We start from the raw sequence: 17,951 nt of genomic DNA, 5'->3' as shown, positions 1-17,951 counted from the left end.
ACTGCTGTGGATTAGATAGGTTATGCAGTCTCTAGTGAAAATTGGTTCTTGGTGGGGTGGGCGGTGAAAAACTATTAAATACTACTATGGTTTGTAACCCCCCATAGGGCCACAGTACATAGATAGTATATCTGTGTTATTAAAATTCATGGGGATTAAGAAAGCAATCTAAAAATGTCCCAGGGCTGGGTGCAGTGGCTCATACCTATAATCCCAATATATTTGGAAGCTGAGGCAGGAGGATTGCTTGAGGCCAGGAGTTCAAGACCAGCCTGAGCAACATAGACCTCGTCTCTACACACACATAAACACACATGTGCACACACAGACACAGTGGTGCATACCTGTAGTGCACGCTGCACACACATGTGCCCACGGTGGTGCACACACACACACACGTGTGCACAGTGGTGCACACCTGTAGCCTCAGCTGTTCAGGAGGCTGAGGTGGAGGATTGCTTGAGCCCAGGAGCTTGAGGCTGCAGTGAGCCATGATCGCACCAGTGTACTCCAGGAGCCTGGGTGACAGAGCAAGACCCTGTCCCCTGTCTCAAAGAGAGAGAGGAAAAAAAAAAAAAATGTCCCGGGCTTGGGGGTAGCAGTAATGAAAGAAAGGTTGAAGAACACGAGTTTAGGATAGTTAAAGAAGGGTTTTAAATAGCAACTATGAAGGTTAGTCATTGAAGGATAGATAGTACTTTTTAGATAAGCAAAGATGGGGAGGTTATTTTATTCAAGATGGTTTTCTTGGAGATTATATGTTTTTATAAAATCAGACTGGGTGTGTAACATGTCTCACATGCCACATCATAGCCTCTAGTGTCTTATAAACTGGAGAACAGGAAAATTAAAATCTCAGAATTTCCTTTTAAACAAGATCAAATGTAAAGTGTTGTAGTAGATTACCCATTGCCTCTGTGTTCCTTCTTACCAATTAGTTTTTCGATTAGAGGTGGAGGATTCATTCATTTCTTTGTGCAGTGATGCTAGCAGTACTGTTTGTCTAGACAGACTCTTGGTTAGGTAGGGAATTGTGGTTCTCTTGTGTTGTCTTATTCATTGAGTTAAAGAATTATAGAATTTTTTAGAGATGTAGAAGACTGTAGAGATTGTTTAAACTCCTCCCTTGATATATAGGGAGAAAATGGACCTGCAGTGAGGATCCGTTGATGTTAGTGGTAGAGCGGGCCTCACCACTTTGGTCTCCTGACTTCCAGTCTGCTGCCCTTCTTCTCACAATATCATTTTATCTAAACCAGTATGAACCTTGGTCTGGAGGCAGAAATTTTAATTTTAGTAATTTATCTCTTTAGACCATACCGGATTGTCACTTCTTTTTCCATTTGCCTATACAGATCAGTCATTTTCTTCAGAATGTGGGAAGGCAATGGGTTTTGGAGTTTGACTTTTCCACTTCAGCTTTAACCTTGGACAACTTATTTAACCTCTTTGCCTAATGCTCTTAATATGTTAAATGGGAATGAGAATACTTAATAAGGCGGTTGTTAGGATTAAGTTAGATGACCTATATATAAAGCCTTTTCCTCTGTGTTGGATTTTTTTTTTTTTTTTTTTTTGAGACGGAGTCTTGCTCTGTCGCCCAGGCTGGAGTGCAGTGGCCAGATCTCAGCTCACTGCAAGCTCCGCCTCCCGGGTTCACGCCATTCTCCTGCCTCAGCCTCCCGAGTAGCTGGGACTACAGGCGCCCACCACCTCGCCCGGCTATTTTTTTGTATTTTTTTAGTAGAGACGGGGTTTCACCGTGTTAGCCAGGATGGTCTCGATCTCCTGACCTCGTGATCCACCCGTCTCGGCCTCCCAAAGTGCTGGGATTACAGGCTTGAGCCACCGCGCCCGGCCTGGATATATTTTTTTAAAAATTTGTTCTATGTTTTTCTCTCCTTTTTCTCTCTGCCACTAGAGTACTTACCACATTGTGTATCACAGTTATTTATTTCATGTGTCCCAGGTGCGAGTCTTGGAGGTTTTCCCCTCAGTAATTTCTCAGTTTTATGTAATATTATTATGGTTCTATGACATAATTCTTAAAAAACAAACCAGTAAAGCCAGGAATTTGCTACTGAAACAAACACAGAGATGCTGCTATAGTAGACAGTTAATTCATCTGTCAGAGAAGAATTGAGTACTAGAGTTCATTTTTAATACTAATAATTCTATAATAAACTGACTTACTATATTGTTGATTCTTGTCTAAGGCCTTGTTTTAACCTTAAGAATTTCATTATAATTCTGCAAGGGAAATGTATTGATTGTGTCATTTGGCTCCCAGTCTCTGTCCTTGACTGTTTCTGTGATTGCCTTGCAGAGCTCTGAGGAACACGAGTGCCGTGATGAAGCTCCTCAGGAAGATGAGGGGTTTATGGGCATGTCCCCTCTCTTGCAAGCCCATCATGCTATGGAAAAAATGGAAGAATTTGTTTGTAAGGTAAGAGTGCAGTTTCTTGTCATTGTCATGCTATGTATTTAGCCCTTCCCAAACAGAAACCTTTAGAGAGAGTGGTAGTACAGTAGCCTTTGGTTTGCTTTGGGGAAGATTTGTGGCAAGATGGGGACAGAGGTGGTTTTGGGACTCTAATCTTGTTGAAGACACAATACATTTGTTGGCTTGGAGTAGCCATGATAAAGCTCTCATAAAACTGGGATATCCAGCTTTGAAACAAATATTTCCTAATGTAGATTAAGAGAGTAAATGTCTTATTGGTGGTTTAGACAAACAGAATGAAACATAATCAGAAGTGGTTGACGCCTGGAGATACGAAAATGCCTTCCTCAGGTCCCTTAAATTTCTTCTGCTGACTGACTGCAGTGGCAAATGTACTGTTCTTTCTAGGGATTTTAGGAATTCTGAGTAATCAGGCTACTCTTGAGAGAGAAATTTTCCAGTTTTCATGTACATCTGGTATTTTCAGTTCAGCTGGTATATATTCTGTCTCTAAGGTTTTTCTTCCAGTCCATTGTCTGATTCCCTAGGACCTATTGTGGGATTCTCTTTTTTTTTTTTTTCTAAAATAGTAATTAGAATTGTGTTTGCCTGCTTAGAGAAAATAGACACACTGGTAAACTTGTAGGTACTTGATCAATCAGATCAATAAGGGCCTTGGCAGGTAGAATCTAATTAACATAAGTCAGTCTGTCTGTGTGTATATAAATTGATTTATTAAACATTTTTGGAGAACTACTATTTAGAGAGAAATTTTTGTGACACTTAGCTTTTCATGGCTTTTATGAAACCAAAACTTTTTATGCACATGGTCTTAGATACAGGAGACTATAGGTTTTCTTACATTCACAATAATGCTGGAAAAATTGGGATCAGTGGACTTAGAATACTATCACTTTGGACCAGGGTATGAAAAGAGAACATTATGATCTGAACATAGACATCCTTTCCAAGACTAAGGGTCCAGTGGGTTTTCAGGGGGAGTTTAAACATTTATGGGTCTGAAATAGAAAATTTTAGCCAGTTTGAAAATGAGTGAAGAAACTGAACAAAACAATAGATTCATTCTAGTGATCACTGTCTCAGGAGAATTAGCACAAAGGGATACAAAAGATTATTTTGTTTTTAAAATGAAAATTTGGTGTGAAGAAATCTCTCAAAGTTGGCAAATTTAGTATCTGGGCCATTAGGAAATTTTAATATTTAGAGATCAGCGGGTACTGTAGCTGACTTAACTGCCTTTTTGTCCTCCCTTTCTGAACAGAGAGCAAAGAATAAAGCAACTAAAACTCTAAATTAAACAGTGAATCGGAGAATAAATAGGGCAGGACATTTGTTTGCTACAAACTATGATCTTCTGAAGAAAAAGGAGTGTTGTAAATATCCCTTAGCAGTTTGTTTATGACAGCAGAATGAAGAGGCATCCTGTTACACAGTGTTGTCTGGTGTGGGTCTACCCTGCCATGGCAGTGCAACTGACCACACTTGAAAACCAGCCATGTCTAGTGGTACAGGGATTCTATTTCTTGGATTGGAAGCGAGTAAACAGAGACAGTTTAATATGAAATGTGCTGTGATCTTGGTCACTCTTTTTTCCCCTAGACTTCAGTTTTTGCTATTTTACCAGGATAACCAGGTCCATGTGGGAATAGGATGTGTGCTACGGGCAGTTTATTTGTTTTTGAAATTTATTTATTTTTGAGTCTCACTCTGTCGCAAGGCTGGAGTGCAGTGGTACAATCTCCACTCACTGCAACCTCCGACTCCCGGGTTCAAGTGTTTCTCCTGCCTCAGTCTCCTGAGTAGCTGGAATTACAGGCATGCGCTACCATGCCCGGCTAATTTTTGTACTTTTAGTAGAGATGGGGTTTCACCATGTTGGCCAGGATGGTCTCGATCTCCTGACCTCGTGATCCGCCCACCTCGGCCTCCTATAGTGCTGGGATTACAGGTGTGAGTCATTGTGCCCGGCTGTTTTTTAAAGAAATGTTTCTGTGCACTTTATGGTCTAATATACCCACATACCCAGTGGATTATTGCTAAGATATTTGAAGGTAGGTAGTGTCTTTGTCAAGCTTATAAATAAATATGTCTTTGGCTAAGCTGTGATCTTATTCTTTTATTCTAGGGGGTAAAAGAGGATATACCTATTTGTGTTGGAATTTGGCTGACTATATATGACTCCAAGTTGAGAATGAGGGTGCAGTGTCTGTTGAGTGTGTCACTAATTGCAGTGTAATTAAGAAAGTATAGCTCCTTGTCTCAGTATTTAGACCACTAGAACATTTGTTTAGAAATAACAGGGAAAATCACTCTGAAATTATATGCATATATAACCAGTAAGAAACTCACATATTCTTTTTGAATGTAAAAAGGGAAAATATGACTCTTTTGTCTATGTGGGCTAGCAGAGTAGCACTTTGGATACAGCAGAGCTGTGTGCACATTGTGAATTGCCTTGAAGATGTAAGGATTGATTTCTATCTTCCTCTCCCTCTCAGAAAAGAAAATGCCCCCAAAGTGAGGTAATAGCAACATTTTGTAAGGTTAATCTCAACAATAGTGGTCTTTTCCCAAATTCAAATTTGATGCAAAAAATTCAGTATCTTGGTCTGTCTCTGACACTAAAAGAAGCAGACTGCAGAGGCTGACAGACTTCCAACAGCTCCAACAGAAGGGACTGGATCCCTGACTCCCTTGCTCTCCTTCTCTCCATAAAGTCCTGTGGAAGATCTTATACAGCTACTTTTGTAAGTGGTAGTACTATTAGCAGCAGATGTTAAAAATAAAGATTAGTCTTTTGGCATTATTTTATTTTATCGTATGTTAGGAGCAAGCATAGAATAGCCAGATTTGCACCAGTAACCATAGACCCCAAGTTTTGAGTTGGAAGGGGAGGAAGGAGAGGTTATGTATGGCTGGGGGCAGGAAGAACAGGGAAGAGGCGGGGGGGCTAGTTTGGATAGAGTGTTAAGAGGGACACATCTGTTCTTAAACTGTTAGTCCTCACTTCCTTCGGAGGTAGAGATGTCACACAGAGGATTAGTTCTTTTACAAGTATCTGTAAGGAAGTAAGAGAGCAGAGAACAAGAAACAGGTTGTGGATCAGAAGGAATGGGCACAGTAGCTGGGAGTAAGTGGCAGTCTTTCCACAGCGTAGACAGAGCACCAAGTTTCTGTGGCTTACCCATATTGTCACAAGACCCCTGTAGTGGGTAGGGTGGAGGTCATTGTCTGAAGGTGAATCTTGCTGATTTGTAGCCTGGATTCTTGCTTTATAGGGTAATAGACTGGAAGAACTGCTCAGCCCACATTAGCTGGAAGATAGACCCTGTGCCTGCCATTTTTCCTTGCATCCTTCTGTCTAGCAGAAGCAAGTTAGTCAAGATTAAGTGGTCCTTGTGGTGTGAGCTCTTGGGGCTATGAGACATTAAAAGAAGCAGAGTGCAGAGGATGACAGACTTCCTACAGAGGGGATATCAGACTCCTGATCCCTTTTCCTCTAGAATCTGATGCGGGAGGGACCATGAGGAAAAGGGAGGAAAGGGCGCTGAGGGACTGAAAGGGCAGTTTAGGGCTGAGCTGCTTTACCATCTCTCTGCAGCACGAGCAGGAAGGTGGATTAGACACTAACTGTCCCACAGGAGATAGCCCCTGGGGATAGTCATATAGTGTCTTTGGAGTAGATGCGAGGAATTACTAACTAATTCATGAAATGCTTTGTGTCATTTTGTTTGATCTTCATGATTTCCTTATGAAGTAACTGAAGCACTATTTTACAAATGAAGGAACTTCAGGTTGGAAGTTTTATAATTAATTAAAGGCCGAGCGCGGTGGCTCACGCCTGTAATCCCAGCACTTTGGGAGGCCGAGGCGGGCGGATCACAAGGTCAGGAGATCGAGACCACGGTGAAACCCCGTCTCTACTAAAAAAATACAAAAAATTAGCCGGGCGCGGTGGTGGGCACCTGTAGTCCCAGCTACTCAGGAGGCTGAGGCAGGAGAATGGTGTGAACCCGGGAGGCGGAGTTTGCAGTGAGCCGAGATCGCACCACTGCACTCCAGCCTGGGCAACAGAGCGAGACTCCGTCTCAAAAAAAAAAAAAAAAAAAATTAATTAACTCTCATATAGCTAGTTAATGCCAGGGATCCACAATTTTCTGACTCCTGTGCTCTTTCTTTTCTGCTTCATCATATTTGTGTGGTGGGAAGAGAAGAAAGAGTAAGATAGAGGGAGAGATTTTAGCAAAAGGCACAAAAGTGTGATTCTGTGTAATTCTGTTTTTACCAATAGGAATATTAAAAATAAAATGTTCATATTTAATACCACAGGGGTTTATCAGGGGTAAAGTCTGTTATATAGGATGAAGGGGGTCTGTATGAGTGAGACTTTGGAACCTTCATCCCACCGTTAGCCAGATAGAAACAAAGTTTGAAACCACTCTTTTAGGGCATGTCCTATAAATTTATTTACTCTTTCCTTTTCCTAAGGTCCCCACTTAAAAATACCTTTTTCTTTCTTTCTTTCTTTCTTTTTTTTGAGGCAGAGTTTTGCTCTTGTTGCCCAGGCTGGAGTGCAGTGGTGTCATCTCAGCTCACCACAACCTCCACCTCCTGGGTTCAAGCAATTCTCCTGCCTCAGCCTCCCGAACAGGTGGGATTACAGGCATGTGCCACCACGTCCAGCTAATTTTTTGTATTTTTAGTAGAGATGGGGCTTCTCCATGTTGGTCAGGCTGGTCTCGAACTCCTGACCTCAGGTGATCCGCCCACTTAGGCCTCCCAAAGTGCTGGGATTAAAGGCTTGAGCCACCATTCCCTGCAAAAATATCTTTTTCATCAGTCTTTTTAAAGAACTCAGAATATAAGACATTATACATTTTGAGATGTTTGCCTTTTAAAAAATAAATTATTTTTCCCATTATAAAACAGTGTGGTAAGATATAGTTGTTAGGGATCAGTGTTGCTAAATTGACAAAATCACAAAGATGTTTGATAATACCCCTCTGCCAGGTATGGGAAGGTCGGTGGCGAGTGATCCCTCATGATGTACTACCAGACTGGCTCAAGGATAATGACTTCCTCTTGCATGGACACCGGCCTCCTATGCCTTCTTTCCGGGCCTGTTTTAAGAGCATTTTCAGAATACACACAGAAACAGGCAACATTTGGACACATCTCTTAGGTATGTAATGTCAGTGATGTGATGAGCTGGCGATTCACTTTCTTTTTAATTTCATGTATTTGATGGTAAGGACAGAATTTCAGACATGTATTTGGATTTGCCATTTTGTTCTCTCAATTTCTAATGATGAATTTTCTCACTGGTTTACTCCTAGGTTATCCTGGTTTGCACTATGATTTTGTTATAACTTAAGTCGTATTTCTCTGTACTAGATTTTCAGATATTGTCCTTAAACCAGGCCAAGTAAAAGTAGTTGCTATACAAAATGTGGTTTCATATTGTAGTGACCACTGAGAAGAAGGTATTATTTAATAGAAGTAATCTGATCTTTTAAAATTCATTACTTATATGCACTGCTAATTTTCAGTTTGGCCTGAAGTAGAATATGGACTGTAATTTTTTCTCCATAATGATTGTATATTAAAGAAAGAATACTATAGAGGAAAGAATAGTCTTTCCAACATATGGTGCTGGGATAGCTGAGCCATATGTAAAAGAATGATCCCAAACTCGCATATACAAAAGTGAACCCCAAATGGATCAAAGACCCAAACATAAGAGCAAAAACTATAAAATCCTTAGGAGAAAACATAGATATAAATCCTTGTGACTTTGGATTAGGTGACTGTTTCTTAGAATTGCCACCAAAGAAAAAATAAATTAGACTTCATCAAAAGTAAAAACATTGGTATATCAAAGTGCATTATCAAGAAAGTGAAAAGACAACCCACAGAGAAGAGAATATTTACAAATCAGCTGGTTGGTAAGGATCTAATAAATAACTCCTACAACTCAACAATAAAGACAACCGATTTTAAAAATGGGTAAAACATCTGAATAGATGTTCTTCCAGTGAAGATCTAAAGTGGCCAATAAGCACATGGAAAGATGTTTATCATCATTAGGCATTTAGGAAAGTGCAAATCAAATGCTTTGAGAAATGCAGTGAGAAATTTCACCTCTTCACACCCACTAGGATGGCTATAATCAAGAAAATGAAAAATAACAAGTCTTGGCAAGGATGTGGGGAAATTGGAACTTTCATACTTTGCCAGTAGGAATGTGAAATGGGGCAGTCCCCATGGAAAAGTCTGGCAGTTCCTCAAAAAGTTAAACAGAGTTACCAGAAATCCACTCCTAGTATATTACCCAAGATGACTGAAAACATGTTCACATAAAAACACGAACACAGAAGTTTATAGCAACATTATTCATAATAGCTAAAAAGTAGAAGCAACCCAGATGGGTATCAACTGGTAATGGATAAACAAAATATGGTGTATTCATACACCGGAGTATTATTTAGCTGCAAAAAGGGATGAAGCACTGATACACGCCACAGCATGGGTGAGGCTTGAAAACATTTGCTAACAAGCCAGACACAGAAGGTCACATGTTGTTTGATTCTACATGCATGAAATGTCCAGGACAGGAAAATCCATAAAGACAGATTACTGGTTGTTTAGGGCTGTGAGGAGTGGGGAATGGGGGATGACAGCAGATATAGAACTTCTGTTTGGGGTGATGAAAATATTTTGGAATTAGTTAGTGGTGACAGTTGTACAGCCTTGTGAATATACTAGTTTCTGGCCTTACTACATTTGATTTGCATTTCTTATCACACATTTGATTTCCATGGTGCCTCTAAGTTCCTGCCTGCTAGTATAGTGAGAGGAGAATAGAGAGTCAAATCAAGTTTGTTGCTGACTTATAATTCAAGGATAATTTTTAATTAAAATGATAAAACAATTACTTAACAAATGTTGAACTTGAAATTTCTGTGCCTGCCTTGTGTTAGGTGGCCCTTCCCTAAACAATAGGTACATGGCATCTTTCTGTGTAGAACAGTTTAGGAATTGGTTAGGAAATGGCCTGAGTAGGCATTTTACTGTCCTTAACTCTTGAATCTCCTGAACCAGCTGATGAGGACCAGAGAAGCAGCATGATGCTCCCTGACAGCTATTGGTAGAGGAAAGCTGAATTTCTTGGCAGGGTTTAGGGGTATTGGGATTCATTGTAAAAACAAAAGCAAAAGCACAATGGACCATTGAAAGCTGGACTATGATGTATGTGCCAAAAACTGTATAAATGAAACTATTCTACATCTAGAGGTAGAAGTGGCTTCTTATTATGTCTTCTAAGAAGTAGCCACACTGTCTGATTTCTTTTTAGATTATGCCCTTAGATAAGTTTTTATATTCTGTATATTAAGTTTATGAAGCTGAAGTATTTCTGATACCAGCAGTGTTGGAAGTAAACCACGATTTTGGATAGGCTTCAGTTACTTGGAAAATTTTTCTCATTGAACTTTTGATTCAGATATTGTTATGATGCTGAAGGATTGAAAACAGAATCAGTATATAATATTGTCTCTTTTAAAGGGTGATATTTTATCTATTTTGTGTGCTCTTTTTCCTAGGTTGTGTATTCTTCCTGTGCCTGGGGATCTTTTATATGTTTCGCCCAAATATCTCCTTTGTGGCCCCTCTGCAAGAGAAGGTGGTCTTTGGATTATTTTTCTTAGGAGCCATCCTCTGCCTTTCTTTCTCATGGCTCTTCCACACAGTCTACTGCCACTCCGAGGGGGTCTCCCGGCTCTTCTCTAAGTAAGTATCTGTAAAGTCCGTATTTTGGCCAGTGATTTAGAGGTAGTGCATTAGGGAAAAACATGCAGCAGAGTTGGCAGAATTCTTAATATCATCTCATGGAAACTTTTTTCTTTTTTTTTTTTTTAAAATTAAAGAGCAACCCAGTTTGGCTCTTAGCGGTTGTTGATGGCTTATGTCATGAGGGATTAATTGGAACCTGTAGTGGCCAGTAATTTTTAAATTACTGCATTAAATGAAATTTTTTTTTTTTCTATCATAGACTGGATTACTCTGGTATTGCTCTTCTGATTATGGGAAGTTTTGTTCCTTGGCTTTATTATTCTTTCTACTGTAATCCACAACCTTGCTTCATCTACTTGATTGTCATCTGTGTGCTGGGCATTGCAGCCATTATAGTCTCCCAGTGGGACATGTTTGCCACCCCTCAGTATCGGGGAGTAAGAGCAGGTAAGAACACTGGAGGTTCTACATTCGACATTCATTTATTCACTAGTTAAATTCACTATTTATTAAAGTTGAACCATTTGCCAAACATTATGCTGTGTATTTGTGATGCCAAGATGAAGAAATCATAGTCCTATTGTTGAGGGTTTTTTTATGTAGTAGTAGTAGTAGTAGTTGTCGTCAGTAGTGTTTATTAATTGTCTTAAAGCATTAGGGTTGAGGGGTCATGGTGAGTATGAGGTGATATAATTTGGGACTGTTACTTACTTGAGTTTATGGCTAACCACCATCCAGAAAGCGGTAGTCTGTAACTTTTGTAAACAATGATTTCTCTTACTTAGTGTGGAGTGTACTTTTTGTAGTGATTCTTTTTTTGTTGTCATTTTCTGTTTTGTTTTATATTTTTATTTTATAATGTATAATCTGCTTAAGGCTTCACCCCCGTACTGATTGTGTTTTGTTAAAGTGGGCAGCATATCTCCCTTCTGATGTAGGGTAAAGGGACTTTTTATATTTAGGATAATGCCTGTTTAGCTGGAGATCATAGAGAAAGCCACAAGGCCCTCAGTGCCTTGGCTGAGTCTTCTTGTAGGGTATGGAGTTAGCAGAGATGTTTTTGTCTCCCACTCAGTGTCAAACTCCGTGCCCACTGAGAATGAATAAGGAGTGTTTTTCCTTTCATCCTTAAACCCCCAAAACCATTTAGTATTAAAATCTAAGCCTTGGATCATCTGCAGGTACCTGGAAGGTTAGACACAGAAGTAACTTCACGTCAGTGGCCACTGTTACAACATTCTGCTCTCTTCCTTTTTGTGTTCGTGTGAGCAAATGAGCACTGGTCAGGGTCGGCTTTCAGCCGTACTTGAGTAGTACAGTGGTGTTAAGCCTGTTTGAGCACATGAGATAAGAATGTCTTTGCTGAGTAGAGCTGAGCATTTTGCTATTTATATACATGAGAAGAACCAAGTTCCTGAGCCTTTGACTTAGAGAATGATAGGCAGAAACCATTAGCAGCCTTTGCTTAGCATGTAGAGGAAAAGAACAAGTGAAGAAATATCATGATAATAATTCCTTAGAGGAGCAAGAGGTAGGAAATAGTTTTTCTTCAGGCCTGCTTGGTTCTTATCTTTTGTGAGAGCAGCATTGCCATTTTCTTCTTCTCTTTTAGATGCCCATTTTATTTGTGAGTATGCATCCTGTATCTGTGCTTACATATATTGCTGTATACCAGCAGTTTATTTGGTAATGTCCAAAGCAAGTCATAGGCTCTTTACCTTTCTGAAAACATTTAGCAACATTAATTCAAAACCCTTGAAGACTGCTTACTTACTAAGCTAGACCTCTCTTAGCGAGGCTCCTTGCTTTTTTTTTTTTTTTTTTTTTTTTTTTTTTTGAGACAGAATTTCACTCTTGTTGCCCAAGCTGGAGTGCAGTGGTGTGATCTCGGCTCACTGCAGCCTCTGCCTCTCGGGTTCAGGCTCAGGCGATTCTCCTGCCTCAGTCTCCTGAGTAGCTGGGATTACAGGTGTGCGCTACCATGCCTGGCTACTTTTTGGATGTTTAGTAGAAATGGGGTTTCACCCTGTTAGCCAGGCTGGTCTTGAACTCCTGACCTCAGACGATCTGCCTGCTTTGGCCTCCCAAAGTGCTGGGATGACAGGTGTGAGCCACTGCACCCAGCTGGCTCCTTGCATTTGTAAATCTTTAGAATATAGCTGTGTTGTCTTGTGTGACAGTGTCCCAGAGTTTGAAGAACTTCTTTTTCCTTTAAAACTGGAAGCTAATTTTGTATGCTGCTTTGAAATACTCAGTTTACAGAGTTAATGGAACTGTGCTGTAATACTGACTTCTGGCTCTTTGTTTCTCTTCTGCGTTACTTTACTCTCTTCTTGTGACTGCTAGGAGTGTTTCTGGGCCTGGGCCTGAGTGGAATCATTCCGACCTTGCACTATGTCATCTCGGAGGGGTTCCTCAAGGCTGCCACCATAGGGCAGATAGGCTGGTTGATGCTGATGGCCAGCCTCTACATCACAGGAGCTGCCCTGTATGCTGCCCGGATCCCCGAACGCTTTTTCCCTGGCAAATGTGACATCTGGGTAAGTATGTCAGGGGTGATTGAGTTTGTGTAGGTATCTGCTCGTGGGTTATTGGCATACTGCAGAGTGATGTAATAGAAAAAGTTTTAGACACAAAGTTAGGACAGTTGTATTCTGGTTCTTATTCCTTGTTTAGCTGTCTTTCTATGGACAATAAGTACAGTAATAACTAACATTTAGTGAGCACTTCCTTGATGCTCAGCATAGTACAGAGTGCTTTGCATGGATTACCTCCTTTAATACATTAGCCCTATGTGGTATGATAACTCCTGTTCATGTCTTCATTTTACACATCAGGAGACTAAGGCTTAGGGAGGTGAGGCCACTTGTCCAAGCCATGTGGCTATTAAGTGGTAGAACTGGAATTTGAATTAGGCTAATTTTAATATCAGAATCTGTGCTCCTTTTGACAATGGAAAGTCATTTTGCCATTCTTTGTCTCAGTTTCCTTGTTTATGAAATGAGGATGATAGACCAGATTTTTACCAGAGTCTTTTTTAGGACCAGATTTCTACCAGGGTCTTTTTTTATACCAAAATTTAGTGATTTGTAATGAGAGACTGAGTGTATGTATGTCTGGTGGAAGAAGAGGGATTGTGAAAAAGAGGGAACTGGATTGAACTAGATTGTGGTCATTGGTAAGAGACGAGGAAAGAGAGGAGGGAAAAGAAAATATATGGACTGATACAGATAGAAAAACTTATAACCAAAGAGGGCCTGAAATATTTTCAACAAGACAAAATTGGAAATATGCTTAATGTGAAATCTGACCTTTGGAATTCTGTTCCTCAGCCTATTGCTGATTATTATAGACTAAGCTGATCATCTCATCTCTTTAAAGTTTAGTTTAGCTATCTGTAAAATGCAGATGATCTTGAACTTAAGCAGTTTTTTTAGCTTCAGATTAGCGCCTTCATCTTTCTGATTGCATCATCATCATCTTGACATTTACCAGGAGGGGTTTTTGCCCTTTATCCTCTTTCTTTGGGGAAATTAATCCCCTTTGGTTTCCTGGGAAACATCTTTTGGGATGTGACTTAATTTCTTCTAGTTTTTGCTTCCAAAATCAGTGTTTTTCTCTTGATAAATGCTGCTTAGCCACTGTACTTTTTCATTTTGAGATTATAATGACAGAATAGTGTAATTTTTGAAGTGCAGCCAGCTATTGATTACCCTTCTTGAGATGTGGAATAGCATTCGACAGAACAGGTAAAATCAGAAATAATGTCACTTGCTTGTAGACCAGCTTCTGACTTGAGAAGTAAAAGGGCCTGTTTGCTTAGTTTTTGACACATTATGTAGTTCATGAAATTTCAGAATCATAGCACTGAAGGAAACTCTGGGGACCATATGTTGTGACATTCCACACACGATCCTGGAATCCTCTTTAGTTTTTCTAACAAGAGAGCAACATTTAAATGACCATAGCTCTAGTCCTCTTGTCCATGACAAAATGTCCATCAGCAGTGAGTAGGAAAAGGACTGTATGTGTGATCATAGTCCATGGCTAGGTGTCAAGGGATCCTTGGGACCTTTGTGGCCTGTTAGCAAGAGAGTCTGTATGTCATTTGCCACTGGTTTCAGTGTTAAGTGTGTAGATGTTTATGTGTAGAGCTGAGTGGCAGCACCTTGATTTCTTTGGGAACAGCTGACTTTCAGCTCAGCAGAATGTGATACACCTAATGGATGTTCCAGGATCTGTGGACACCTTGAATTTGAGCTCTGCCACATCCATTCCCTGCCTTCTGCTCAGCATAAACCAGGATTAAACATTTCTAAGAATCTTTAGCAGTCTTAATAATATATGGGTTTCTCTATCCCCTTCTCTTTTTTTTTCCCTCTCCAGTTTCACTCTCATCAGCTGTTTCATATCTTTGTGGTTGCGGGAGCTTTTGTTCACTTCCATGGTGTCTCAAACCTCCAGGAGTTTCGTTTCATGATCGGCGGGGGCTGCAGTGAAGAGGATGCACTGTGATACCTACCAGTAGCCAGGGACTGTGACCCTAAACCAGGGCCTGCAGCACTTGCGGGCCTCCCTGCCGGCTACTGATGCCAGTACCAGAGGAGCCCCAAAACTTTGACAGCCTCGTAGGCTTTGTGACGGCCCAGGGGCTCTGCGTGGTACATGACTGAGAAGAGAAAAACAAAAATAAATCATACCTCAAAGGATGGAGTGCATCAATTGGGAGAAAAGGAGACATAGCCCAAACCCTGGCTTATTCTTGGGATCTACTGATTGCGGGCTCTGCAAGACCCTTGGCAAACTGGCTTCTGATCCATATCATATTTATTTGTAGAAGATGGCGAAACAGTTTAACTGGTGGTTCGTTCTTCTCCCTTTCTCTCTCTGTATAACAATAATACAAACCGATTTAGGTGAACATTTATATCCAATAAGGGGTGGGAGTGTGATTTTAAATGCTCTTTTGGGAGAACAAAGAAATTAATGTAAATAAGATTTCTAACTGTTTAAATAAGACTTTATATAAATGTTTAAAACATAGGGGTAAGGGAGGGAGGGAGAATTTTTGTATAGAATGAAACATGCAAGTACCACACACTGTTTGAATTTTGCACAAAAAGTGACTGTAGGAGGATCAGGTGATAGCCCCAGAATGTACAGTGTCTTGGTGCACCAAGGTGCCTTCTAAAGGCTGACATACCTTGGACCCTAATGGGGCAGAGAGTATAGCCCCAGCCCAGTGCGTGGTCAAGCCTGCGAGCCTTTGGGAGATCTGAAGTAGAGGGGAGTGGAATGTGTTTTCTCAGTGGAAGCAGCACACGAATGGCTGACAGGAAGTGTTAAAGGCTCTAGTTAGGGTGTCATTGTCATATGAGAGACTGATGCACTCCTACCAGCTGGTAAAGGGGTGCTGGAGACCACGGAGGAAACATTAGCATGGGCTGATCCGGTTACTTCCTGGCATCCCGCTCACTTTTATGGTAAGTCTTATTAGAGGGATGTGACAGTTTTCCATATCCTTGCTGTGGAGCTCTGGAACACTCTCTAAATTTCCCTCTATTAAAAATCACTGCCCTAACTATCCTTCCTTCTTGAAGGGATAGAAATGGACCTTTCTGTGACATATTTCTTGGCATGGAGCCAGCCACAAATGAGATTCTGACCTGTCCAGGTTTCTCCTGAGCTCGTCTACATAGATTGGGAGACCATTCCTTTGGATTAGGAAAGATGAGTTTTACCTCTGGTACACGGTCGTGATAAGCCTGGATGTGACAGACACCTCGGCTCTCCTTGAACAAGAAAGCCAGCAGAGCTCTTAAAGCCAATTGTAGTACCAAGTTGTCAGCACTCACTGAACCCCACTTTACAGGGATAGAGTGGCATGGCATTGGTAGACAATGGTATGTTATTGCCAGGGAGTGAGGTACAAGACAGTGGCTCGTGTCCCAGGCCTAACCTGATACGCTGTCAGAGAAAGTGGTGGGGAAAGGATCTGGTTCATAGAATTCTGATCTTGGCCCATAGGTGAACCACCAAAATAGCGCTTGAGTCTTAGGTTACTGTCATCAAAGACTTGGGATGACTCCATTATATCCTGGGATTGTGGGTATTAGAACTAAACATGGAGGTCCTGAGCATGGGGACTGGCATCCTCAGTAGGTGTCTGGGAATATAGGAACGGTCTCCTATTCAATAGAGTTTTCTCAGTTATTTTCCTCCCTTGCCCTTCCAATCTCCAGCAAAAGCTGGGATCCAGGAAGAAAGAATCCAGTGTAGAAGTTGAGAAGAACTTGAGCGTTTTGGTTCTTGATAAGGTCACTGCCCTAGGTGCTAGGTGGACCGAGCAAAAGACTCAGTGGATGAACTGATGCAGTGCCTGACAGAATAAAGAACAGTATTAATCCCTTTGAGAAAGCATAGTCCAGCAGGACAGCGGCCATTTGGACAGAATCCCACTTAGTTTCTTGGGAGCAACAGCACAGATCAGAAGCCAGACTTGCTCTTTGGTCATGCCCTTTGGGATACAGGGTACAGGTGCAGCCCTGTCACAACACCAACAGAAGTAGCAGCCTCTGGGTGCAGTCACCCACACCCCAAAGCTGGAAGGATCTGGTTCAACATAGCACAAACCCTTAGGAAAAATGAAATTAACATCACTGATGTGTAATCCAGTAAAATCTCCCTCTTTTGGGTGTGTATGTGGGCATGTGTGTGCCCATTTCTATGTGTGTCTACGTGCAACTCACTACCAACAGCCTCATGTGCACTTGACCTGACAGTGCTCGCTGAGAACTCTCACCAGGTTGGCGCCTGAATGCCTTACTCTCAGCAGTCAGAGGCTTGCTTGCTCTGTGCAGATTTTTAATTTTCTTTTTTGGCCCTAGGCTGGTTGGGACCTCTACAGCTTCATTCTTTCACCATTAAATAGTGGCCTTTTTCAGTATTTTCCCTCTTCCCCTTTATAAATTGCTAAAGCCACAAAGCACATTTTTGGGGATCATAGAAGAGTGGGGTTCCAGAAGGGCATCTGTGTGATGGTTCCATTGATGTGGGATTTCCCTACTTGCTGTATTCTCAGTTTCTAATAAAAAGAACCAAATGAAATACGACCTTCTGTTGTGTGTTTTTTATTGCCGTTCACCTTACCTCCCCTTAGCTTTTGGCACTTTTCTGAAGCTCTAATTTAGACACTGAGATTTAAGAAATTTTTGGAAACTTGCCATTCGGGATGCACAAATCAAAGTGCTTATGCCCAACTCCTGTTTCCTAACTCAAGCTTTCATCGTAACTTGGACCAGGTTTAGAATGGAGGGGAGAGCAGCCCTAAGAGGCAGTTCGTTCTTATTGTTGAAGTTTATAAAAATAGTCTCTAATGTAACACTTGATGTCAAGGGATGTGTTAAGGAACTGTCAATGTCACATGATCATAGTCACAACCCTCTGAGCCGGTCAGGAGTGTATTCACTCTCATTTTATACAGGGGGAAACTGAAGCGTAGGAAGTTTAAGAATGACTCTAGTGCCAGCACTGTATTGGAGAAAAGAGTGAAGAGAAAATTTAAGAAAACCTTTCTGTATTTATTATTCTGATTAAACAGTCTCATGTACACTGACTTAAATGTTTTGGGGTTCATTAACCTAGTCCCTTCTATATAAGAAGAGGATCTGGTTCGAGTTGGTGTTTGAAATAAAAA

General features: G+C 40.9%; 1 protein-coding gene across 7 annotated transcripts in view; it reads left to right on the top strand.

Annotated features, from left to right (window-relative positions):
- The window catches only part of LOC105484107 (adiponectin receptor 2), a 105,172-nt gene extending 87,805 nt beyond the window's left edge, over positions 1–17,367 (top strand). For all 7 annotated transcript variants that reach the window (XM_071072374.1, XM_011745357.2, XM_071072372.1 and 4 more), the window contains 6 exons: positions 2,327–2,446; positions 7,475–7,646; positions 10,066–10,252; positions 10,515–10,702; positions 12,602–12,795; positions 14,642–17,367. In XM_071072374.1, the coding sequence (XP_070928475.1) occupies positions 2,327–2,446; positions 7,475–7,646; positions 10,066–10,252; positions 10,515–10,702; positions 12,602–12,795; positions 14,642–14,770 (990 nt within the window). In that variant the 3' untranslated portion in view covers positions 14,771–17,367. The remainder of the gene's footprint in view (positions 1–2,326; positions 2,447–7,474; positions 7,647–10,065; positions 10,253–10,514; positions 10,703–12,601; positions 12,796–14,641) is intronic.
- Positions 17,368–17,951: the final 584 nt, after the last annotated feature.

Source organism: Macaca nemestrina, chromosome 10 (genome assembly GCF_043159975.1).
Source record: "Macaca nemestrina isolate mMacNem1 chromosome 10, mMacNem.hap1, whole genome shotgun sequence".
NCBI lineage: Eukaryota > Metazoa > Chordata > Mammalia > Primates > Cercopithecidae > Macaca > Macaca nemestrina.
The sequence above is the reverse complement of the archived record's forward strand: the minus strand, read 5'-3'. Positions and strand labels throughout refer to the sequence as shown.